Source organism: Halichoeres trimaculatus, unplaced genomic scaffold (assembly GCF_033239565.1).
Source record: "Halichoeres trimaculatus isolate MK-OKI-2021-1 unplaced genomic scaffold, fHalTri1.1 fHalTri1_scaffold_18, whole genome shotgun sequence".
NCBI lineage: Eukaryota > Metazoa > Chordata > Actinopteri > Labriformes > Labridae > Halichoeres > Halichoeres trimaculatus.
The window spans coordinates 16,587,627-16,612,841 of NW_027437196.1; the positions used below are offsets into that span (position 1 = coordinate 16,587,627).

General features: G+C 39.1%; 3 protein-coding genes and 1 non-coding gene across 5 annotated transcripts in view; 3 read left to right on the forward strand and 1 right to left on the reverse strand.

Moving 5' to 3' along the window:
- Positions 1 to 7,177, forward strand: part of myripb (myosin VIIA and Rab interacting protein b) — a 172,081-nt gene extending 164,904 nt beyond the window's left edge. For both annotated transcript variants that reach the window (XM_074693351.1, XM_074693352.1), the window contains one exon: positions 4,013 to 7,177. In XM_074693351.1, the coding sequence (XP_074549452.1) occupies positions 4,013 to 4,056 (44 nt within the window). In that variant the 3' untranslated portion in view covers positions 4,057 to 7,177. The remainder of the gene's footprint in view (positions 1 to 4,012) is intronic.
- A 55-nt stretch (positions 7,178 to 7,232) lies between these two features.
- prlh2 (prolactin releasing hormone 2) lies at positions 7,233 to 9,231 on the reverse strand. The gene is made up of 3 exons (XM_074693354.1): positions 9,096 to 9,231; positions 8,380 to 8,563; positions 7,233 to 7,587 (listed from the first exon to the last, which is right to left on the reverse strand). The coding sequence occupies exons 1-3, from the start codon at positions 9,168 to 9,170 to the stop codon at positions 7,391 to 7,393; spliced, it is 456 nt and encodes a 151-aa protein (XP_074549455.1). The 5' UTR covers positions 9,171 to 9,231; the 3' UTR covers positions 7,233 to 7,390.
- A 3,697-nt stretch (positions 9,232 to 12,928) lies between these two features.
- On the forward strand, positions 12,929 to 13,001 carry trnar-ccg (transfer RNA arginine (anticodon CCG)). The gene has a single exon. It is a non-coding gene; the product is annotated as a tRNA-Arg (tRNA).
- Positions 13,002 to 14,381: 1,380 nt separating this feature from the next.
- On the forward strand, positions 14,382 to 24,504 carry shrprbck1r (sharpin and rbck1 related). The gene is made up of 14 exons (XM_074693860.1): positions 14,382 to 15,053; positions 15,697 to 15,871; positions 16,548 to 16,625; positions 16,863 to 17,004; positions 17,104 to 17,194; positions 17,300 to 17,621; positions 18,870 to 18,970; positions 19,085 to 19,255; positions 21,179 to 21,339; positions 21,457 to 21,568; positions 21,675 to 21,854; positions 22,136 to 22,234; positions 22,366 to 22,509; positions 22,693 to 24,504. The coding sequence occupies exons 1-14, from the start codon at positions 14,778 to 14,780 to the stop codon at positions 22,771 to 22,773; spliced, it is 2,133 nt and encodes a 710-aa protein (XP_074549961.1). The 5' UTR covers positions 14,382 to 14,777; the 3' UTR covers positions 22,774 to 24,504.
- The last annotated feature ends 711 nt before the right edge of the window (positions 24,505 to 25,215 follow it).

The following is a 25,215-nucleotide window of genomic DNA, read 5'->3' on the forward strand; positions in this document are numbered from 1 at the left end:
AGAAAAAAAACTTAGAGCTCCTGTGAAGAGTACCAATGGGTTATGGGAGGGACTGAAATTAAAAGTGAGGCTTACAAAAGCAAATAAGACCATTAGCAAACAGATTTTTAATTCATGTTTTGTTTATGCATTTTTTATGCTAAAAAACTTCTGCCTTTGACTGCAAACAACTAAGAATTTTACCGCCACCTACTGTACACGTGTGTGAATCATGAAATCAAACAATGAAACTTTATGATTTTTGTACAGTTTAAACTACAGAACGAAGTGCTCTACAAGTTGTTGTTGTTGTTTTTTAAATCAATTCTTGGTAAAGACATCGCGCCACCTCTCACAAAGTCACGTTTTAAAGCAGTTTATGATTTTATTTTATTTTCTATCATATTTCGGTTATGTCAGTACACTTATACAATATCACACATTTTCAATAGATGATCACATTGTACATGTCCGAAAAAGGGAAGACGGGAGAAGCAGAGCTTATCTAGTCCCGTCCCCATTTCCTCAATATTTAGTCTCCTCTTTTTCACATTTCATCAGATTATTATGAGTTTTGCTTCCATTTACAGATGTATGACATAATTCTTGATTGTCTTTTAGTGTCCATATTTGATCGTTAATGTCCATCACTTGTCTGACAACATCACTTCATTCACTATCATTGTTTTGGAACATTTTGTCCTTCCTGCTGTCTTACAGACCAAACAAACCCACATATTTACATTTCAGCATTCTTCAGTCTTGACAATTTTGAATGATACACACTTAGCTATTATCATCTTCATATCCGTTAAAGGTCATTTTGACATTTTTTTTTTTTCTTAAATATGTTCATGGAACCGCTGCACCCGGTTTCTCCTTGTAGCTAGTGTTTATTTGGGTTTAGTAAGTCAATGTTAGTAATACCACAGATTAAACCTTTTTTCTGCCCAATATCTGAGAAAAGATCTCCAGCATATGTGATGAAGCTGTTCAGATTCGAACTTGGTGGTCTGTAAATACAACAAATAATCATATCACAATTTTTCTTTGCACATGATCCTCATTACTGCTAAAATTATAAATCTCAATGAAACTACAACAGTCCGTCTTATAAAGACATGCCTTTTAGAGCAGCACCTGGTGTCAGACATAAGAAAATACCAGTCCTAGATGAGTGACATACCACTGGTGGAACTGGCATTCCAGTTTGAAAACTGGAAATGACACCAAGGAAGTGGCATACCAGTTTTCAAACTGGAATATCCCACTAGAGAACTGCCATATTCCACTCAGCCACAAGCGGTATGCCAGATACCACTTTTCGCTCTTGGTGCTGCCAGTAGTATAAACTAATTGAAACAAAAGTGTTTCAGATGTGAAAGGTGACTACAAATCTACAGTGTTACGAAGGTCACTGCTGAGACGCGTGGACCTGCTGCACGTCCCTGATCTTACCAGTCTTCTGGAGGTTATGTAAAAGTACAGTGAGACCATCAACCTGAGCTGACTCAAACACTATACAATGTTATACTTTGCTAATCATGTGCAAGCCTTATATACACATACCCCGCTGATGTGTTCATACAAAGACAGCTGGTGAGAGCTGAAGGAACACTTACTTACCTTTAGTTCAAATCACACATTTGTACTTGTCCCTAAAAAAAGATGCCGGCCTCTGAATGGATGTAAAATGAATTCAGTGGTTGGAAAGAGACAGAGTAATTGAAAGGCTCCATTAGATGTAAAGCAACAGAATGGAAACAGACACAGTACAGGAGGCAAGGCTGTTTTATCAACCAACAAGAAGTTGGTTCCTTTTCATGTCTGTGAATGGCCTGTTTTTTTCTGTTGGGGACTTCTTTGTTTTCATTTTGGTCTCGTTTTTTTCTTCACCAGCATCCTCACAATAGCTTTGATTAACAGTGGCTTTTTTCAGCACAGCTCCCCACAGGCAGCAGAGCAGGACAATGGGACAAAATCAGGCCCCTAATCATATCAGTGATTCCAGCTTACAGTATGTCTTTCTATCAGTCCACCATACAGTATGCTGGAAGTATATGTTTGGGTAGAAAAGTCACCTGACATTTTCATCATATCTGAGTAATAGTTTCCCTTTTTGTGGACATCCCCAGAGTTTTAGCAGATTTTTTTAAGCCTGATGTTTAAACTCAACTTAACCCTGAACTAATCTTTACTAATACAGCACCTTTCATACATTCAAACATAAATACTTGTGAAATCCTTAAAAATAAAATCAGGAATATATTAGAATAATGAGATCAGATAAAAACCATGAAACAAAAGAAGATAAAATTATGTAAACAGTTGTAGTACAAGAAATATTGTTAAGAATGCATTCAAGGGCCCAAAAGATATTACCTAAAGTTGAAGGCCAGATTAAAAAGGTAGGTTTTAAGCTTACTTTTAAAAACACCCAAAGTGCTTACTGTTTTAATGTCCAGGAGCAGAGAATTCAGCTTTCTGTTTTTATGCCCTTAAGCATAAAGGGGAGAAGTGGAGTACTTCAGTCAGTGATTTGACTTGAATATATAATGAATTAAGATCAGCAGTTAATAGGGGAGCAAGGCTTTGTTGAGCTTTAAAATCAAGCACAAAAGCCTTTGAATCCATTTAAAAGACACAGGGAGCTGGTGCAGAGTTTGAAGGAGGAGTTTTGTGATTGTTTTTTAGTGTTCAAATTAAAAATCTGGCATGATTTAAAATTTCTGCATCTTTCAATGATAAAAAGTCTGACCTTGCAATGTTACTAAGATAATACATTGAACTACTTTTGACTTTGATTTAATCAGTATTAAAATGAAAATCTGAATCCAAAGCCATTCTCATGTTTTTTTTTATGTTTCATTGGCCTGATTTTTGGAACCTCCCAGCATGGTCTGTGGTTCATCTCTGGAACCTACAAAAAGAATACTTTTTTTTTTTTTTTTACTTTACAGTTTTTACAAGTTTTTACTCATCCAAACTTGGTTATCAGAATCACAGACTATGAGGATATTTGGGTTGTGTTGTGAGGCAGAAATGTAGAGTTGGGGGTCATCTGCATAAAAATGATACCTGACATGGGGATAAGAGATGATGTGACCAAGTGGAAGCATGGACAGTGAAAACAGAATAGACCCAGGGATACTTCCTTGAGGAATACCCATAGACTGTATATAGAGTGGACAGCGTGGCTCCACCATTTATCATTGAATGGTTTTGAAGCCAAAATACCCCATCACAGGTGCCACCATTGTAGCAGTTTACAGCCAGAGTCTGCGCATTAGAGACGATGAAGAATTCTGGGAGAATCTGAGTGGAGCTGGGGGACAAAAATAGTATTTTTTTTTTCTTTCGAGAGTCCAATCACTTCTTGACGCTACCTCCCAACATATTTTACAATCCCCGGAAAAAATACACGAGAACGTTATCTGTCGTAACGTTACGTAAAGCCTCGTTTTTAACCTCTTAAAACTAATGAAAATGAAACTTTTTAGAAAAACAGAGACTTGAATACAAGACAGCCAAATGATATCTTCAAATCACCACAACAATCAGACGTGAGAAACATTTCTACGAGGTGTATTAATTTTTTCAAGTTTGACCACAGCCCATCTGGAATGGCTGGAGAGCCGTATTTTTGAACCTTTGCTGCAGCCAGCCACCAGGGGGAGCAGTCTTTGTGGAGACCTCACTTCGAGCAAAGCAAGCAGATGTCCATTTTTTTTACAGTCTATGGGAATACCATTGTTAGAATCATGTGTCTGGCACTCAGAAGTACCCAGTCTGACCAAAAACTGTTGGTTATTAAGGAAAGAACTGGATTACGCTAAAACACGATCAGAGAGACCCGTGCAGTACATGTTTGACTTTGATACCTAACATTTTGCTGTGGGTCATACTTTGCTCACTGCTTCCGGTGTCCCTCATTACTCTCCAGCTTTCTTACCCAGTAAAATCTTCAATTCCAGAAAAAGTAACTTAAAAATATAACTTCTCTTGATGCTTTGGATTTTTTTTTGCATTGCAGAAAAATCAGAGCCAGAGCAGCAGGTAAAAGCGTTTCGGCCATAACGGCAGTCAGCAGCACAACAAGTCCCTCAGGGCCACTCCAGAGCCCCAGGGACGTGGGGGCCCTCCCATCCAGTGCCTTGACCCAGTGTCCGCCTCCAACTCCAGGCCAAGCAGGGGCCAACACCTGCCCTGTGTGACCCACCAAGCACTCAGCCCTCAGTCCTCAGCTGTCAGCCCGGCATGGAACCACATCAGTCAAAAACCCCTCAGAGGACACGACTGACCATCCTCTTTTCCACTTTGATCGTCATTTCCTCCTGCTCATCACGCACACAACAACAACAAGCAAGGAGGACTCGACTGTCAGCGTCTCTGCCTTAAAACCTGCATCCACTCCTCACGACTCGACAGAGAAAACAACCTGTACAGACAAAATAACTCTCATCACCTTTTTCTATCTGTTTGCAAGAGTATTGTGATTTACTGTACAATGAAGATGTGGATTAATCATGTGAAACTTTCTGTGATTCAGTGTCCCAAAAAGAGGCTGAGCTGTGTTTTATACTGCATCTTCTTTCACACCAAATGAAATGTCACGAGGAATCGTATCATACTTCAAACTCCCGTCAGAGCTTTTTTGGATGATTGTCTATTTTCACACTCAAAGACTCAAACACACTCAGCTATCAGACAATAGAAGCTTATTTGTAGAATGATTGTAACACTTTTACCATTTTAAGCATCATAACCCAAGACAGAAAATAGTTTTAAGTCATGCATTGTTCCCCAAAACATTTTTGTCCCTTCTCCTAGACACTGGAAATTGCAAAATGGTAAAAACAAGACTTAATGTACTTTTGGGAAACCTTTACCAAAAAGCTGAAAAGCAGTCTGAAAGAATAATTGAATAGACATTTGGGGACATAACAGTTTTTTTCCAGTTGACAAAGCTTAGTTCTTCTCCATTCAGAGCTCCTGCTCTTAGGTCATATTAGTCCATGGCATGAGGTGAACAAACCATCAAGTGTTAACCGATGACGTTGTACACACGTAGCCGAGTATTTTCAAAAACGAATATCTCTCATGTTTGTTTTTATAAATACTTTTATCCACACACACCAAGAAAACCTTCTGATAAGTGCGGCTTCAAGTCTGCCAAACCCGTATTATATATTTGGCAGTGTTTTTAATGTAAAACCTGTGCCATCCAATCAGAAGGAACCTTGGAAATTCAGCTGTGTCGTTTGAGAACCAGAAAACTCTGTTTCCTGGCGCGTACACGAAACCATTTAACCAGAGTTTTCCAAAATCTTTACTTTGGCCAGAGTTTTTCAGAGAACATTGCCTATAGTAACGTAAAACTGTGCTTTCGTGTGGATGACAGGCCTAAAAGTATAAAAATATATGCGGTTTCCCAGATACTCAGTTACATGTGGCCATAGCCTAGGTTTTAAAAATTTAAGACATACAGCACCAGCCAATCACAGCATGAACCATGTTTAATTAGGGTTAAAATAAAGGCTGATTTGGAACAGAAATAACTCTGCAGAAGCTCAAAATTGAGAACAAAAAGAAAGAAATCTCATAAAACGTCAGAAAAATACACCCATGAATGACTCAAGAGAGGTGTACACATTTAAATCTAATGATGCGCTCAGTGACATCTTGAGATTAAATAAAGGTTAAATGAATAAGCATCATACCCCAAGGTTTAGACCTACTTCAACTTCCTAAAGCAAATGCCAACTATAGGCCCAGATCTCTCCATTTATTGTAGAAAAAAATGTCTTTTTTCACACAAACACACTTAGACACACAGAAGTCCGTTTATGGTGTGATTCGTGTCTGAATGTCAGACAAAGGTCACCCAGATCTCCTTCAGCTTGACGTCCAGGTTTGGTCTGACGGCCTGCCCTTATGCAGTATTCTTCAACCCAAAGTCATTTTCTTCTTCTCTGTTTACTTTCAAACATTGTGGCCTTTCTTTTGAACAAAAAGTATCTACACCTTCACCAGGTCATGTTCCAACTCTTTTGTTGCACTGAGTATTTTTACATAATGAAGTCTGACGGGCTATACGAAAAATGCCATGATATCATGATTTTGTTACAAGCAATTTATTTTTCTACTTAACAAAATGTTTTTATGCAATACCACTCAAAAAAAATAAGTATTATTGCAAATTGAAGGCGTTCTTCTTTTGTCACAGGAGCCATCTTCAGTCAGTCCCAGCAGACTCTCAAGTGTGGTGACTCAAAGTGCTTTCAGTGTATGCCTGCATTTACCATTTGACGTTCTGCCACCAATGATGATGGTAAATGTTGAGAAACACACGTGACAGAAGAGAAATCCTGTGCTCCGTAGACACTCGATTTAAGAATACTGCCTTTCATTTCTGGGTTATTTCTTTACTTTCAGTAAGCCATGCAAACAGATGTCAAGTAAGACTTGGATATTGTGATGGACAGCTTGAATTGAAGGGTGTGATGATTTTCTGTATGAACGCTCTGCCCCTTCTTTCAGTGACCTTTTCATCCCAGCATTACACATCTCTGGTTTTTTGCACATTGATCCTGTATTTTTGTCAATCTTGTTATCCAGAGGTGTCGATGTATAAAAGCATGTTTCTGGTTTTATCGAAAATTGATGTAAAATTTCCCATGAGAAGCACAGCCACAAGGGTCCAATCATCAGTGTCCTCTCAGTGTCCTGTATTTTTCTAAGGTAAAAAGAAAATAATACTATCTCAACACAATTTGTTAATATATGTATATGTGTGAAAAGATGGATATAGAATAATGTATGTATTGCCCAATCATAGTTGATCAATCTTTCAGTGTTGTGTGCAAGAGGCTGTGTATAACTGTCAAGACTTGTAGGGCTGGATTCACGCAGGAAGTCTCATTTACTGTTGGAACTGTGCCCCAGATACTCAGAGATGATGAGATTCACACAGAGCTAAAAACAGTTCCAATATTTGTTCCTGTTTAAATCCAGCGTGAATGGGGCTCACTGTGCACAGCTCCACAGGCGGGCTGTTCACTTTCATGTGCAATCGTTTGTTGCAATCCATACGACATGTTGGGGAAAATATTAAGCAAAAAATACAGATTCTCTATGTGCCACAGTACTCCGAGAAAAGAAAATGTATTATGAAATGAATAAAATTTGAAAAATTAAAGTTTGTTTCTTCTCAGTGCAGAAATACAAACTGGACAGGCGCAGATATATTCACAACATCCTTGTTTATTAATCAATATAGAATGCATTTATATGTACAGATACATCCGGTGAGTGAATCCTATCATGGAGACATACAAACAGAAGCTAGAACATAATCTCATGAAAAATGAAGACACTTGGAGTTCATGAATGGACTAAGGGTGAGACGCTGTCATGGTAACCAATCTCCCTCCTCTACATCTATCACATTTCCCAGATCCTCTTTGTTCCTGAGGCTGTTGAGAAGCAGACCAAGAGTCCTTACGACAGGCTGCAGACCCTCACTGCTCGCGCTGCTGTGCCTCTTCCCGAAACGCCCAATGGGTCTCACCCCGCGCCCCACGTACCAGAAGGGGTCTATCTCTGGACCTGGACACCAGGAACACCCACCAGAGGCAGTGTTTCATCAGAACATCAGCACAACAACCAGAAAACAGCTAACATTGCTTTCACTTTAAGTTATGCCAAACAGGATTTCATTTTCAGAGAGAGTTTCAGTTCAGACGTTATTTTCTAGAGTTTATGATATGTCTTGTCTGCATGCACCAAAAATGAAAAAAAGAAATCTCCAAGCTTATTTGAGATCTGTTTAACATTGATTAAGATACATTTATTCCCAGTGAATTTCTTAAGCCCTTTAAAAACAGTTAAGTAACAAAATATTTAGCCTTCAACCTCTGTACAATAAAAATATCAATAAAAGTAACACATTTTAGACATATTTAAATACTGCATAAAATAAAGTGTATTTACAATATAATGTTACAAAATAATTTTACAAAATGAAACATTATGAGTTAACTTGAAATGGATGAGGTTAAAAAACTAACATTTAGGAGCAATAAATGTGTCCCTAAGATTTTTTATTTTTATTTTTTTCAAATTGATACCTATTCAGAACATAACTCGGGTTTTAAGGTAAAATCTTAAGTCAAATAGTTTCAATGATCAATACTGTAATGTTGTTTAAATTAAGTTGCCATTACACCAAAAAATAAGCCCAGAGTGAACTCAGAGAAGCACAATCACAGCGTGACTTCCTAAAGATGTCTTTCTTCTTAACTTCTAGCCTCTCTGTTCTACCCAGCAAACTTCTTTCATCTCTACAGATAAGAATGAAAGACAAAAGTAACGCAGTGGTGTCATAAAATCAAGTCTTACTTCTGTTGTCGACGTTGTGAACCATGTGGAAGTCATGCTCCACCGTGGTGCTGTGAGCGCTGCTCAGGCTGAAGGAGAGGAGGAGGAGCAGCGCGAGAGCTGCGGGCACCCAGCGGCTCGTCAGGACGCAGAGCCGGACATCAACCGCACTCCCGGGCAGCATGCTGTGAGGTCGCTGCGGGCACTGGAGAAGAGGGACGGGAGAAGGGGGGTGTTAAGTTTCACTCACCGTACAAGGTAAAAAGAAAAGAAAAGAAAAGAAAAGAATAGTAAAGAAAAGAAAAAAGCTGAAAAGAATATCCACCCTAAAGTAAAATGAAGGTAACTATTTTTTTTACTGTACTATCAGAATGCGGTACTATTTTTGATTTACTTCATTCAAAGTTTCATACATTTTTATTTCAAAACTGAAGTCACACGGGCTTTAACAGTGGTGTTCATCAAATAGTCATAGCTTCATTGTTATGAATATATTTTCAGAGTTGTTCACTCAGACTGTTTTAGTTATCATCAGAAAAGTTTACACAGATTCATCTCAGGTTATTAATTTATGATTTAACACAAACCCAAGAATGTAACACTCAAAATCAGCATAATTAAAAAAATATATAATAATAATAATAATAATAATAATAATAATAATAATAATAATAATAATAACCCACTGTGCAATAAAAAATAATCAGTGGTTTTAATCTTAAGAGGCAGATTCTTACCCTGAATGTTGGTGTGAGGCTGAGGTCAGTTGGCGGAGGTCTGAAGTCGTTTATCCTTGAGCAGGTGTGCTTCATCTTATATATCCACACTGCATGTGGTTGTTGGGTGATGAATCAAGAACGTCAGTCACACAGGGATCCTAGGCTACATGAATGCAATCCCCCAACCCACCCTTTATTCCTCCTCTCCCTCTTTAACTCAATCTCTCTCTCCCCCCACCCTGGAGAAGGAGGTTCTGACTTGGAGTTCCCCTAATGTCTGTCACGCATCAGAGCAGTCTATCAAGAAGTCAGTGACATGAGGACAACTTTAAATTTGTGGGACAGCACATCTTAAAAAGGTCGGTCAGACAGGGAACTAGACCGCCAGTGGGTGTCTTTGTGATGAGCGCCTCGTCAATCAAGTGACAAATAAAACCTCCTTGTATTCTCTGAAACTCTGAGCTACAAACTTCCCTAACGGTCATCCCTATCAAATACTGAGTTACAAATGCAAAAAAAAATTCTGCACCTGCATTTCTCTCCATTTAAAGCAAACATAATATGGAGAATCTAAAAAAAATCCTCATATCAAAATACTGATTACATATTTAGTTTTGTAGTTAAAAAAATGTGTTTTAATTTTATGTCAAGATGAAAACCCCCAATAAACTACAGTACAATAAAATTTAAGAAGGGGGCTTGGAGTAGTTTTCAATTGTCAGCTCATATGATGAGAGGTGACAGTCATGAATCATGGGTAAAAGGCCAAGCTGAAGGAAACATCCTCACTCAGATGTACTCAGGTGTAAAGTCACCTTAGGGCCAAAAAGGATGTCTGTAAATGTCAGGATATAATGTGACAGAGATGCTTCAAATGTGACCATTGAGTTTAACCTTAGATGCACAACAAACGGAGAAAGGGGTTGAATAAAGTAATCCATTATTTAAAAGCTTAAAGCTACAATGTGAATTTTGGTCTGTTTCAGTTCACATAGACAAACATACTTCTTCAAATGCTGAGATACACCCATGACTTGTAGGCCTGTTCACTAAACCGTTCAGTAAATGTAGGCTTTAAAGGCTGGTCACTAAGGAGTTGATGGAACAATCAGCATTCTTATATTTTTTCAGTCATTCAGGTCTTGTTAATTAAAACAACCCTGTCACTTTTTGAATCAAGATTTTCAGTTTTACTTCATTAGGAACTATCATTTATGAGTTCACTAAACACTGATGTGTTGTTTCTGCACATATATCAAAACAGTTAGCACGTTGGCGCCTAAAATGAAATCTCAAACCCTCTCCGACACCTGTTTTGGTTGTATCAGGACGTTTCTGGGAAGAGAGTAATCATGGTTACGTCAGCTAACCACAGAGCGCCCAGCGCGCAAGTGACTTTGTGTGTTGATTAGCGAGTGGAGGAAGCTATCCTGAGCTATTATGGTAGTGGACTCAGCACGGAGAGAGAAAGATACAACCAAAGTAAAACGAAAAGCCAAACAGATAAAGCTTTTAAGTAAACAAGGATGAAGCTTGGCTCGACTTAGTCCCTTTTGGGCACTTGGAGCAGCTTGGGACAAAAAGCGACCAAGTTTGCTTGCTACTGAGTAGGTATGTGTCAAATAACCCAGGGATTAGCTTGTGCTAACATGCCAAATCAGTTGCACAGCTCTTGAGTGAGTTCATGTAACTTCAGTTGGAGGCTGTGGTTGTGGGCTGCTGCTGGCACTGAGCCAAGGAGGAGGGGCTAAGTTTGAATTTCTGTTTACTAACAAGTAATGAAAATTCCTGCAGACCCTACCTTTCAAGAATTGTCTGCAAAGCTGCATATTTGAAAAAAAGGCCTGAGCTTGTTCTTAATTGTTCCAACACAGCAGTTGTTTTCCACATTTTTCACAGTCTGGCCTCTGACAAGGCAAGCTGCTGGCCATAATTTGGGATTTGATGGCGACTAATCAGATTTAAAGGAGGCCTGTTCCACCCCTGGTCCCCCCTGTGGCTTTGCCCCTGACCTACCATTTTGTGACAACAACAAAAAATCAAATAACCCTTGTCTAATAAAGTGGTTTCAAGAAAGATTCTACAGTGCAATATAAAATCATTATATACAACAATTGGACAAGTTTTAAGGCCGTTTGGGGCTACTTATTCACAGGTTCAGAGAAATGTAAATGTTCGCCCAGTGACCTTAAATGCAAGTCACTCTCTCTGTCTGAGTTTAAATCTAAGAGGAAAATATTTTTAACTTCCCTTTTACTGAATTTCAAAAGTAAGTGCTAAAAATCCATTAAAATATCCATAATTAATCAAAAGGTAGTCTGCCTTGGTTGGCATCACCAGAGAAAGGTCTTTTATGTTACTTCAGTGCCTCTGACTCACATCTGGTCCCTCCTCTTCAAACGATAACATCATGTTCTCATCAGCCCCTGATTGAATGGCTTCATCTCGCCTGTGTCGTCTGTCCTTCTGTGAATGGAGGCTCAGAGGATCAGCAGTCAAGTCACAGCATGACGTACCTGCCTTAACTTCCTGTCTCGTTTCACTTGTGAAGGACATTCATGAGAGATAGAGACCGCACGAGCCAGGAGAGAAACTGTATACAGTGTTTCATTCATTAAAACAGTCCCATAGCTTTGTTATCTGATGTATAGCAGGTGTATGCTGGGTTGTGTGGTTCTCGAGTGCTCAGAGAAATGTGTTATCGATTGAGGAAACCCTGCTTGCTGAAAGATTAACAGCTTGAGCTGTTTAAGCTCTGTGGGTTAAATCATTGCCCTTGCGTGATACTGTTCATTTTGTTAATTGCCTCGTAATTCGTGACCCACAGAGTGTGTGGGTCAGGACATCAATTGATTGTTTTGGTTGGCCCTCTGCTTTGAAAGGGGTTTTAAATGAGAAGTCAGTGGTAAGTAGAGTCTTTGTTTTTTGTTGCTTTATCAGGTGTCTTTGCTCCAATACACTCAACACACACCTGAGTAATTACAGGATACAAAAGAGCTTTGCTTTTAAGATTAATTAATTGACTTTATACAAAGAACGAGTGCAGCAAAATGAGTAATTTCATTCACAGAGATCACAGAGCTGCACTTAGTGAATCAGTAATTCAGAAGAGGTTAATCATCCAACAAAAATACATTAGTTTGATCACTGAAAATACATTGGCTCATTTTTTCAGTTTGCAAAAGTTAGTAAGACTTCCAAAACATTTCTTTTCATATGAGAATCATCCATGTTAACATTGTTTGTCCATCATAAGGTTTTCATCAATATCAACATCACATGTTATATTGCCCCATACCCTATACAACACACCAGAAAAAAAGTCTCCTTGTGTGGCCACCAGTGATGTCCTCAAATGCAACATTGATAGCATTCAACAAGTATATCTGGTCAACGGCTAACGGTTGTATGCGTTTTACCTCCAGGTTGAGAAGAACTCTTGCTTGACTGAGGGACTTGGAATATAGGTAGTACATTTTCATCCTTGAAATTATCCCACACAAACTCCGTAATTTGTCAGATCTGACTATATGCCTCAGTTGTTTTGGTATGAGATCTTTGTGAAGCATATGTGGGAAGTTCTGGAGAAGTTGGGTGTTGTAGGAATAATTTTCCTGTGGCAGACAACACAGACATGCTGTGCCAGGAGTATTTATAGCATAGAATCAATTCAATTGGCTTGAATGAATGACAAATACAATCTGCGAAGAAGAGTAAACAAATTGTCTAAATGTTTACCTTGTGTTGTGGAAAAAATGTTTTTATCATTTCACAAATGACCTGAAGTGGATGAAAAAAAACAGCAAAACTTGTATCCCAGGGAAAAAAAAAAAAAAAACTCCATAAATCAGGGCCCAGTGGCCTAATGGATAAGGCACCAGCCTCCGGAGCTGGGGATTGTGGGTTCAAGTCCCACCTGGGTCGTCAAGGTCATGTAATCGTTGATGAGCAAGACCAATTTGTTACAGATACTCCTCTCCAGACACAGAGATGACATGATCCATTACTTCTGTATCAGAGTTTGGATGTCCAATTATGACTTGAACTATCTCAATATGAATACTGTAAGCAATCAACCCCCACTAATTTTGCGGTCATTCAGAAAGAAGGAAGATATCACTGTAGCCATCATCAGCGCTGGTCCCTTTTCAGCAGTGACAGAATTATTTTTTACTGTAGTAAATTCTAGATATCTTGATATCAGTCAAAGAAAGAAAAAGAAAGTGTGTGAATTTCCTCTGTACTTCTTGTAAAACGGTACATTTGAAAATGTATATATAATAGTAACTATAGCATTAAAGTCACATTTTGATTGAAGAGCTTGCACAAACTGGTAGGTTGCAGAACCCTAACAGAAACATTAAAAAAAAAAACTAATAAATAAATACATACATACATACATACATACATACATACATACATACATACATGCATACATAAATAAAATTTTTTAAAAAAACAAAAAGTTTTTTAATTAGAAATATATCGTTAATTTAGAGCATGGGGGCAAACATCTCACACTGGATAGTGGTTGATAAATTTGTTAAGCACTGTAGATAGATGGATACATGCACTTTTTTATGACTGGTCTTGTCCCAAGACAGATATCTTCAACAGGAGGTCGGTAGCCCCTGGGAGGTCCATGGAGGTACTGCAGGGGGTCCATGACATTTTTGGTTGTTCAGGGATTTTTTTTTTCATATTTTCAAATAATTATTACCAAACATTTCAAATTTCACTCATGGATAAATGGAGGCCAAAGATGTTGTCTTGCAAAACAGCATCTCTCTCTCAAACTGCATACAGGTACAATGTATACAAAGGGTACCTGCTCTGTCTCTTTATCAGTTTGGGGATCCTTTGTCTAAAAAACGTTGAAGACCTCTGTCCTAACATATTAAAAGCAAGGTATGGCCCCAGTGAGAATAGTACTACAACAACTTATAATTACTGGCAGGCTTTATATATGCATGGCTTAACTGAATTTAAAGTATAAATGGGATGGATCAGAATTAGGAGAAATGTAATGTTTTATATTTGATGCTTTGCTGCCCCTCTGTGGTGTAATGGGAGAATAGGTGACTCTGCAAATGTCGTCCAAATAGCTTTAACTGCGCTGTGTTGGAGAGCTGGTCTTGAAACAATCATTTTAGGAGACAGTTATTTATCAATGAACAGTGTTAAATTCTGTGGGGAGGGGGATCATGTGCAAGCCAAGCTTGTTTGATATAAATTCTAATTTAAGACACAACCCTCATGAATATTACAAGAGCTTGCGTCATTGGACTGTCAGCGCATGCGCAACTCGAGGCGAGGAGTCTACGCATCAACAACACTAGTGTGTCAAACTATCGTCAACAACTTTGGAGAGATTCGGGTTTGGATGTACCGAAGACTGGAGTGTATGGCTTTTAGGTCACAATAGGACGGCAGAATCATCTGTGACGACGTATCCGCGAAAACAGAAGAAGAGAGAAGTGAAACCTTTAGCTTCGTCTGCACTTTATGGAAGTCAGTTCAAACGGTCGTCAGATTTTAATGTCACGCACTTACTTCCTGTTGTCATTGTAGATGTTCTTGAGAAGAGTAATGTTGGAAATGCCGTGAAAGGACATTTAACTCGAAAGCAGGGGACGGCGCTTGAGTCAAACAACACGGACCCCGTGTTTTTCTGTATGTCTTCTACATGAGTGTGTTAGGATGTCGTTGAGTTCAGGCGGTTGGACTCACACCCCTGGCTTCACATCGGACCAGTCTGCCGCCCTCCCTGGTCACTATGGGGCTTCACCGTCACAGCCTCGCTGTCAAACCGTCCTCATGTCGGTTCGGGTGTCGGTTTGCCATTCGGGTATTCGGCCACTGTGTCTTCCGGGAGCAGGTGATGAGTCACTCCGCCTGCAGCTCAGCATGGACCCGGGGAAATCCGGGGAATTCCGGCTGTCGCTCCAAGACTGCAGCGGGACTGGCCAGAGTGTGGTGAGTTCATGGGAGTCAGACATGTGGGGTTGTTGTGGTGTGTGTTTCAGTGGGGAAAACCCACTGCATTAAAAAGTGTTTGAGGAAAGACTCTTTGTGCTGACTTTGGTGGAATATTATATAACACTTAGCTAGGTCTTATTTAATACTTTTGTGATAGTGACACTTCTGTGCATATGGGCCTTCATTCATTTATAACGTTAAAACTGTTAATAGGCTACTCTAGGTAACAGTCTAGTTCAGATATGTTTATCACAGAATTATTATTCTCCAGAGCTTGCAAAAGTTGTCATGCCTCTAATTTTACCGACATTATTTGAGGCATTGTTTTTATTGCATTACATTGATCAAATATCAAGTATGTAGTCCTGGAACTTATCCTTAAGTTTTTCAGAAACACCCCTCAGTACCAGAAAGTACTAATTTTTCTGGAACATAATTTTAAAAACAAGATAATTAAAGTGTATCTTGTCATTTTAATATTTTCTCCTCTCTAAATCTCTAAAGTGCATATGTATTTCAGTATGAGAATAAGATGTACTTAACCAAAACACATAAAGAAAGTGATTGTGAGGTGTTGTTCAACAATGCTAGATGTCATTTCCTATTTACTCATGTCACTGCTGTTTCTCCCCCCTTCTAGTCTGTAGCTGAGTTTGATTTGAGGATGATAAACTATGAAGTGAAATCCCCAAAGTGTCACGAACTGAGTCTGGTGGCTCCTCCTCATGAACGAATCAGCTTCAACTTTCGCTGTGAGCAGGAGGCCCAGGAGTGGGCTACAGTGGTGATGTCCTCTCTGAGAGAAGCCCACAGAGGTGAGTCCAAACTCATAAGAAAACAACATTATGCAAACAAAAGGGTAAGAACTGAGATGTAAACAGGGTACTGTGAGTCTTTCCAGAACTACAAATATCAATTAGGCTCGACATTTGGACAAAGGATCTCTTCATTCCTCTGCCCACAGCTTGTTGCATCACTGACGTCACTTTTAACCACTGTAACCAAAGCCCGTATTTTGGCTCCAAAGGGGATTTCAATCATTTGTTCAATGCTATATCACATATTTTCCCTTTTCACTCAGATTTTGAACCATTTAGCATGATTTTTTGTTTAAAAAATGTACATAATTAAACATGAACCGATAATCATTTACGTTTGTGACCACAAACATTATTATGACATTTGTCTTATTCACTGCCATATACGAGTACACTGCAAAAATCTCTTGAAGGATCATTTCAAGATTATTTAGAGCTGGTGTTGGATGCATACAGGGAATTTTCAGAGTGGATGTGATTTACAGGTCACACATTTTATGAAGTCATTCAACTAATAAAAAAAAAGAGATCTGATACAAAAAACATATATGAGTCATTTTTATGTCACTTTTTTAGATTGGTATACAAGCAGTATTGTAGATCTCATTGTATTTCCATTTTTTTGTTTACCTCTTGATCTTATTTACTCCTCTCCAACATTTCTCTTTACCAGTCATCCCTCAAGATCATGAACCACAGCAGCCACGTGAAGGCACTGATGTTTGGAATACCTTAGTTTTGCAACAGAAAGGTATGCATACTTAACGCTTGTCCAAAATGAGACATTTCTGGGGGTTTTGTTCAGTATGATGCAACTAATTCAGCCATTCCTCCATTCATTGTATTAATTCATTATATTCATTCATTGATTCATTGTTAGCCCACTAGTGGCTAAAAGGAATGGCAGCATCCTCTGCACACACCTGGCCATACCTCACCTGAGTGGTGTTGTCTGTTTCCTTGTGTATGTGTGTGTGTGTGTGTGTAGAGGACACCTGCATCGATCTGACCCGAGCCATAGAAGCAGGTGACATACAGTCTGCTGCTGTCTATGCTGCAACGCTTGCCAGACAACATGCTTCACTCAAGATTCAGCTGTCAGCTAGGGATTATGAAGACACTGAAATCAAGTAGGGGCATCATTATCATTATCACTATAGTTAAAAACGTTAGCCAAGATAGAAGATAGACTGACACGATATGTGCTTGTGTTTATTTCCTCACAACAGCCTGACTGTTGTTGTTGAGGATTCTTCTTCTTCCTGTTGTGTTACTGTGAAAGTTTTCCCACACATGACTACTGCAGCGCTGAAACAACAGGTAAGTTTGAAAATTGATGATGATGTTTAAAAGAATTAATACCAGTGTGCGTGAAGTGTTCAGATGTCACTTCTGTCTCTTACTCTCCTCTATCCTTCATTTCAGATGTTTCTAGAGTACGGCTTTCACCCTCGCGTGCAGCGTTGGGTGATTGGTCAGTGTCTGTGCACTGACCATCGCTCCCTTGCCTCATATGGAGTTCATCAGGACGGTCACACTGCCTTTTTGTACCTCCTCTCAGCACGTCACGCTCGCCTCACACCCCAAACCTTGCAGCGGGACCAGGAATGTGCTCTACTCCTTGGTCCTCTGTCTCTGTCTGCTTCCTCCCCGCCTCTCCCTTCTACCTCTTCAAACGGCCCCTCATCTCTGGACAGGAGGCCTTACAACACCCTGCCTCCTAGACTGTATGCAAGCAGCAACAGTGGTGAGTGTCAGCAGGATTGTTCAAAGATACTTGGGCACACTTGCTTTGAAGCACAGGAAATATTTTACCTGTTAGTGTTGAGCCTCAGGCAGTCACACATTAAAGCTAGGGATGCACGATATTGGATTTTTGCCGATATCCGATATGCCGATATTTCGAAACCCCTTTTGGCCCATACCCATACCCATACCCATACCCATAATCACAAGTTTGTTTGTTTTTCACTGTAAAGAAAGATAAGTCTATCCTGTACTGGAATTTATATGTTACCCTTATTGGGACGGTCTTATTTGTTTGTTGACAGACAGCTGTTGAAACACACATAAAACAAGACAAAAACATTTGATTTTACCATAAATAAGAAATGTATTATTTGTTCAAACTCAAGACATTCAGTATCGAAATACAGAAAAATAATTTCTTTAGATCACATGAACTTTAAATGTACAATGCATTTTTAAACATAACCAAGTTGCATTTGATTATTTTAGAGCTACTGTAACAACCTGGTGACAGACACAGAGCTCTGCAGTGCAAATAAATGAAGTGCTACATTTTATTTAAGGAGCTTATTTTTCAGATGGAAAATAATAATAATCCTAACTGAATAGCACCTTATCGGTTGTGCATAACGGCAGAAATTTTCATATCTGCCGATACCGCTAAATGTGTTTTTAAGCTTTATCTGCTGATACCGATATTGTGCCGATAATATCGTGCATCCCTAATTAAAGCAGGGGTAGAGTAGTTTCCAACAAGTTTAACAAAACAATCAAATCTAGTCATGAACTGTAAATACCAGGTACAGAGATGTGCACACATTGTTAATAAAGCAGAAACTTACAGTGAGAGGAGGTAGTAGCCAAAGATTTCTCTTCCCTTTCAAGAAAAGCTATGCCAGAAAAAATAAAAGCAGTGCTCTGCAATGTACTGTCAGAAAAACCAGGTGCTGATGCTGTTCTCTTATTTTCTTATGCAGTCAGGTCATTCTAGATTAGCTGCACTTTGAGAGATTAACCACTTATCCTGTGTCTAATGTTTCTGACAGGGTTTAATGTATGAAATGAAGTAGCTCAGTAGATCAGACATTTCTCACTTCTGTCAAATAATTATTTTGCACTTTCACATCACATAGATTGAAGTCAATACACCTCAACACACGCAGTGAACCAACTATAAGCTTAAAGAGCACATCTGCACTTACAGGTTTTGGTTATTGCTGATAATCATTTTATTCTGATGTGTCAGGTGGGTCAGACAGAGGGAACATCAGTGAGATCAGAGATCTCATAAACCTAGAGATGCCCCAGCTCACTGAAGCACTGAGCCCAAACTCAGCCCCCACCCAGGTACCAGACAACAGTTATGATGCTTTGATCATAAGACTGTTTGATGTCCACACACTTTAGTTAGATTAAAAGTGGACAACAAACCAAGGAATCACACTCTTCTCTGTGTCTCAGGGTTGGTCCTGCCCTTCTTGCACTTACATTAACAAACCAACACGACCGGGCTGTGAGATCTGCAGCACAAACCGTCCTGAGAGCTACATCGTCCCAGGAGGCTACAGGCCTGATGCCCTTGAACTAAGACGGATCCAGAAGGAGAAGGAAGCAATCCGACAATACCAGCAGGTATGTAAAATAAAGCCACTCAAGCAGCAACATGAACACCATCCTCCCACAGTCCTATATCATCATCATCATCAGGCACCTTGTTTGGCACTCAATTGGATGATCATCACATAACAGCTTCCAGCAGCAAGCTTTAATCTCATGCTATTTGTTTAAAAGATACAGAGGACTCAGGATTGGGCAGTTCTATCAGAGAAAAAATCATCAAATCATTAGAAGCTGACTTTTGATTTTTTTAACTTCACACTCTCTCAGGTTGACTCTCTTCTCTTCTGTCTCTATTTTTTTGAAGGAGAAAGGGAGAAGAGAGGTGCTGAGAAGTGCTGGGGCTCAAAACAACTCACTCCTGTATAACCTGGACCAGGACTACTGAACACACACAGACACAGGGACATATACACACACATTTGTTTCTGCTTCATTCAGAGTTAGATCCCTTTTTATTGCACTAATGAGACACTCACTCGCAGAACATTTAAGGAATCATTGTGCACAGTGTCTGTATGTACATCAAGATGCTGGAGTTTTCTGCATGTGAGTCTTTTTTTCCCACCTGAAGTTGAATGTAGGTTAAAGAGCACATTTGAAATGCACTGACACCACTGATGCCAAATGATTAAATGGCACGGTTATGGATTTTGCAAGCTGTTGATTTCCTACATGGAATGAACTGTATGATAACAAATGCCAGCATAGACTTTCAAAAGTTTATTAGTCGATTTAGATTCTTCTTTTGTCACATTAATACCCTGCAGTTTTGGTCCTGGTGCTTTTATTCTGAAGGCAATGAAGCATCACTTAGCCTTATTCTGACTGTCTTTTGCGTACTGTGAGACAGATGGTTAGAAATCATATTACAGGAAGCAACAGACCCTTCCAAAATATGAATTAAGACTGTCTGAAAAATTAATTGGGGTAAATTATGAATATTAGAGTATTATTAGTATAATGATGAAGTACCCTGAATGAAAAATGCAAATAAAGAGTCCAGATCTAGACTTCTCATGTTGCTAACGTCCTGTGTAGATTATAGTTCTCATTACTCCCAGCAATTAAGTAATGGTAAAAGCGTTAGCACCATTATGAGTCCTGTCAGTAAAGAAATCATGTTTGTGTAATTTAAATGCGGTTTTAAATGTTAATATGTTGTTTATAATAAAGAGAAAATGGTTTAAACATGGTAAAGGTTTGGTGTTCTGCTTCTGTGCAAAAATATTTAACAATCCTTGATTTGTCATTTAATTGTAGACCCTCTTGGGATCCTGTAGGACTCATGGCGCTTTTTTTATATTGTTATTGTTGATCTTATCCTCTAAATTTGATCTGCATAAAAGGAGGGTAACTAGAATTTGAATAAAGCCTGGAACCACTGGCGAGTCATCACTTCATGGTACAAGCTCCCTGTCATAGATATTATGTATAAATCATAGGATTTAAACCTTGATGATAAGTTTAGTGAAGGCTTGACCCATAAATCTGTTACTGTAAGCATCATGTAGCATATTACTGAATACTTACATATAAAGTTTGCCACCAGACTGAATGGACATGCCTTGTTGATGTTTATTTGAGATTATATGTTTGTACATATTGTATACTCTGTGAAATGGATTTAAATGAAATGTTACTGATTAGATTCATCTTGTCTTCTTAGAAATCTTAAGTGTTTTAGTGTTCTTTTTAAAGACAAAAAGGTAAAGGTAAAAAAATACCTTTTTGTCTTTAAAAAGAACACTAAAACATTTAAATGAAATGTTTAAATGCAATATGTGTCTGTATGCCGTAACCTAGTTGAAATGCTTAGGTTTAGTCAACAGTACTTCTGATGCTTTCACTTCAGTTTAGCCCCTTTCTTGGATAGTAAAGGATAAAACTAACAGACTATCACTTTAATTCTCCCAACAACGCATCATCCTGTGCCAGGCAAAAGAGGCGGAACGGAGGGAGAACTTCGCTCGGCTTGTGATGATGGACAACCAAGACCTGCTGCCAAACCCCGAGCTTGTGGACTGCAGGATCTGCTATGTGGATCTGCAACCAGGAGAAGGCGTCCTGCTGAGGGAGTGTCTGCACTGCTTCTGCAGGTACAAGAAGAGGGTCAGAGCCAAGGGCAGGAAGCTCTGCCACTTGCTAACAGAATACAGGTAGTTTTGTGATTGTGACCTTCTGCATCTGCATGTTTGGGTGTGTTCTTCCCCCAGAGAGTGCTTGCGCTCAGTCATCATGCTGAGTGAGGAGCCAGAGGTTGCCTGTCCCTACAGAGATGACACGTATTCCTGTACCTCCTCACTGCAGGAAAGGGAGATCAGAGCTGTGAGTTACAACTGCTTAATACAGAAGTTTGATCCGTTTTGTCAACAAACCAGACTAATACCTGCTTATGTGGATTGACTAGCCCTCCACATTTTGCCCCCTATAGTTGGTTCCAGCAGAGGAGTATGAGCGCTGGCTGCAAAGAGGTCTGTCTGTGGCAGAGTCTCGATGCGAGGGCAGCTACCACTGTGCCACACCAGACTGCCTGGGCTGGTGTGTGTACGAGGACACAGTCAATGTTTTCCACTGTCCTGTCTGCAGGAAGCACAACTGTCTAATTTGTAAGGTATGAAGTATGTATAATATAGACACATGAGATGATGCTAATTATTTACTTCATTTCCTTATTTCATCAGGAAATCCTCCTCATTGTAAGCAGATGAAACTGTACATAAATTAATTAGTCGAAGCAAAATCATGATGCACATGTAGTCCTCCAGATTTCAGAGAAGTCACATGTTTTCTTTGTGCCTTTAAGCACCATGAGTGCATGGTCAGAAGTGTCGATTCACTGGGTTTAACAAAACATATTAGCTAAACAAGTCATATCCTTTCTCTACCTCACAGGCCATCCATGAGGGAATGAACTGTAAGCAGTACCAGGATGATCTTGCAGTTCGAGCTAAAAATGACTCTGAAGCCAGGCGTACAACACATTTACTGAAGGTGAGATGTGATAAACACTTGAGTAAGTAAAACCACAGCATACCCAATCTAGCTACCACCGAGATATTCTTCACATTCTTTTCTTCTTCCCTTCTTTCCTCTGCATCTTTGTTCCTGTGTCTCTCAAACAGACTCTTGTGCAGTCAGGCGAGGCAATGCACTGTCCTCAGTGTGGCATCATTGTACAGAAGAGGGGTGGATGTGATTGGCTGCGCTGCACTGTCTGTCAAACTGAGATCTGTTGGGTAACCAGAGGACCACGCTGGGGGCCGAAGGTAAGAGTAAAACCCACATCTCCCATCGTCTTTCATTTTATATTGTTTATTTGTTTACTGACTCCATCTCAGGGTTTTAAACTATCAAAACCAATGGGAATTAATGTATGACCATTATTAAGGCGCAAAGTACAAAGTGTGGTTCTGAGAAGTTTGACCTCTCTCATGTTGATTTTGTTAAAGGGTCCTGGAGATACCAGTGGTGGATGTCGCTGCAACATCAATAACCAGAAATGCCACCCTAAATGTCAGAACTGCCACTGAAGACCTTCTGAGTGGTCAAGTTGTAGATGGAAATATGCAACTCAACTGGAAGAAGACTGATCTCCTTAACTAGGGGAAAGCATTAATGTGAACAAAGTGTTTTCAAGCCAAAAATGTACTGACAGGATCGTCATGCTTAGCACATCCTTATTGTTATGACTGAAGACATTCTCAGTGTCCTTCAGGCTCATATAAACATCTAAATCTGCCTCTCACAGCATGAAATTCTAAGTCAGAAAAGGGGTGTTCAGAAGTCTGCAGGTTAAGAGCATTAAAAGTTACTGCATGTGGTGCTTATGCACTGAAAATGTAGCAATTCAGGTTGGTTGTTCTCTGTTTTGGTTTTTACATTAGGAATGCATTGCATTCAACTAAAGGGGCCTTAACTCTTTTTGCACAGCAGCTGTAGTGGGGTGTATATGATGAGGTCCTAGATATGCAGTTCTCTGCTCAAAGTGTTGGGATTTAAGACATGATAGTGTTTTTGATTCTGTGTGGATAGTCAAACTGCATGTTACTTAAGAAGTTTGAAATCAAACTGAGTGAGCCTGAGTGGAGCCAGACTGAGTGAGTACATCACACACACACAAATGCACACACACTGATGGCTGGGGCAGACGTCACTGAGGTACCTCTGAACAGCTGAGTATTGTATGATGCCACCATCTTAACTTTCAGCTTGTATTGATCGGAACTGTTAATTGCACACTGAAACATATTTTGTCAATAAGCTGATATTCCTGATGAAGGAATTCACACCATTGGGTGCATATGGTAATGTATACATGCAGACTTAACAGAGGTTTAAACAGTGGAATAGCTTTGTATACACTAGAATATTTGAAGCGTCCTCTAAATCATTGGTGCATGAAGTTATTCTCATACTTAAGTCAAAACAAACATATTTGTATAACCTTGACTGTTAAAAGTATCTCACAAATCCCACTATCTTTAAACAAGATTTTTTTTAACCCCACACATCACCTCAAGACACTACTGCCCTGCACTGACAAGCCATGAAAGTCTTCACTGTTTAATATTGTCTTGTCAAACCGGCCATTCACTTTAGCCGATGTACCATTGTGCCTTAATTATCAATAAATACTTTCTAATCTGCAACTGTTTGCCGCTGCATGCAACGACATCCTCAATAACTCACACTCAGAGCTTTTAAACAAGAGTTTTTTTCTCTTTAATTATTTTTTTTAGAATAAAATAGAATAGAACTTTATTTGTCATTGCAACAAGTGCAATGAAATTGCAAAAGCCCTTCAGTCAGTGTAAAACAGTGCAAAGTGCAAAATAGCTTGCATGTTCAGGTGTATTGATGACACAGAGGTAATTGTTATGTTGTAACTATGACGACAAATGAGGTAGTGATTTTAGCCTTTGCTCAGGACCCTTACTGTTGTCGGCTGTTGTTTTCACCTTCCTCTAAGCTTCAGTTGCTGGATTTCTATTCCCCACACAGCAGTGGAGTTGAGGTCCCCATTGACTTAACTGCTGACAACAAAGGCATATTTTAATCCTACTTGAATCACATTTTATCATCTGAGTTGGATTGTTCTCTGTAATACTGAAGCAAGGCATGTAAATAACCTGCCAAACACTTTCGGGACTACTTTAGGGCTCCATGAACCACTTGTTCACAAAGATATTGAGCTTCTGTTGTCTATCTCTTTATTCCGGGGCTTTGGTTCAGGAGTACAGAAGAGGCATGATTTTTCCCACAAATCTGATTTAAAAAATCAATTAAAAACTTGACAACGATGTAATATATTCCAATTTTGGTCACTTGCAGAAATTATTTTGAGTTACAGACCATGTCTTTTTACCTCTAAATTGTTGAAACATCCTGGACCAATGTCCCTAAATGAATAAAGATAAAAATGCAATCAGTTTCAGATGTATTTTCAATAAATAATATAACCTTTGATGCAATATTATTTTAAACAAATATATAATAAAATCTGTAACACAATTTTTCCCCAAATTATTTTGTTCATAAAAACAGGACTCTGAAATTTCCCCCAATTTGTTATATATATATATACATGCACGTTTTTTAAAAATTTTCCTCGCTATAATGTAGTAACAATTCTCTTTTCGTGCTTACTTTCTTTATTTTACAAAAATATTATCTACTTTTTGTACTGTACCTTTATTTCCAACACTTATTTAATCACATTAAATGCTCCTTCTGGATATCTCTTTAACTATTAATAGCCGAAATGTCGTGGTTTGTCCTGTACAATAAAGCTTTCATATAAAAAAGCTCGGTTTAGGAGCATTTCCACGCGGTAGTTAGGCGAAATAAACAAGAATAAAGAGGGTGTGAGAGCTGCTGCTGTCCCGTGAATTAAAGGGTATCTTAGAAACAAGACAACTTCATGCGTCCCTTCACTTCCTTCAAAGCCCTCAGTGGTAGATACTGGATTTGGT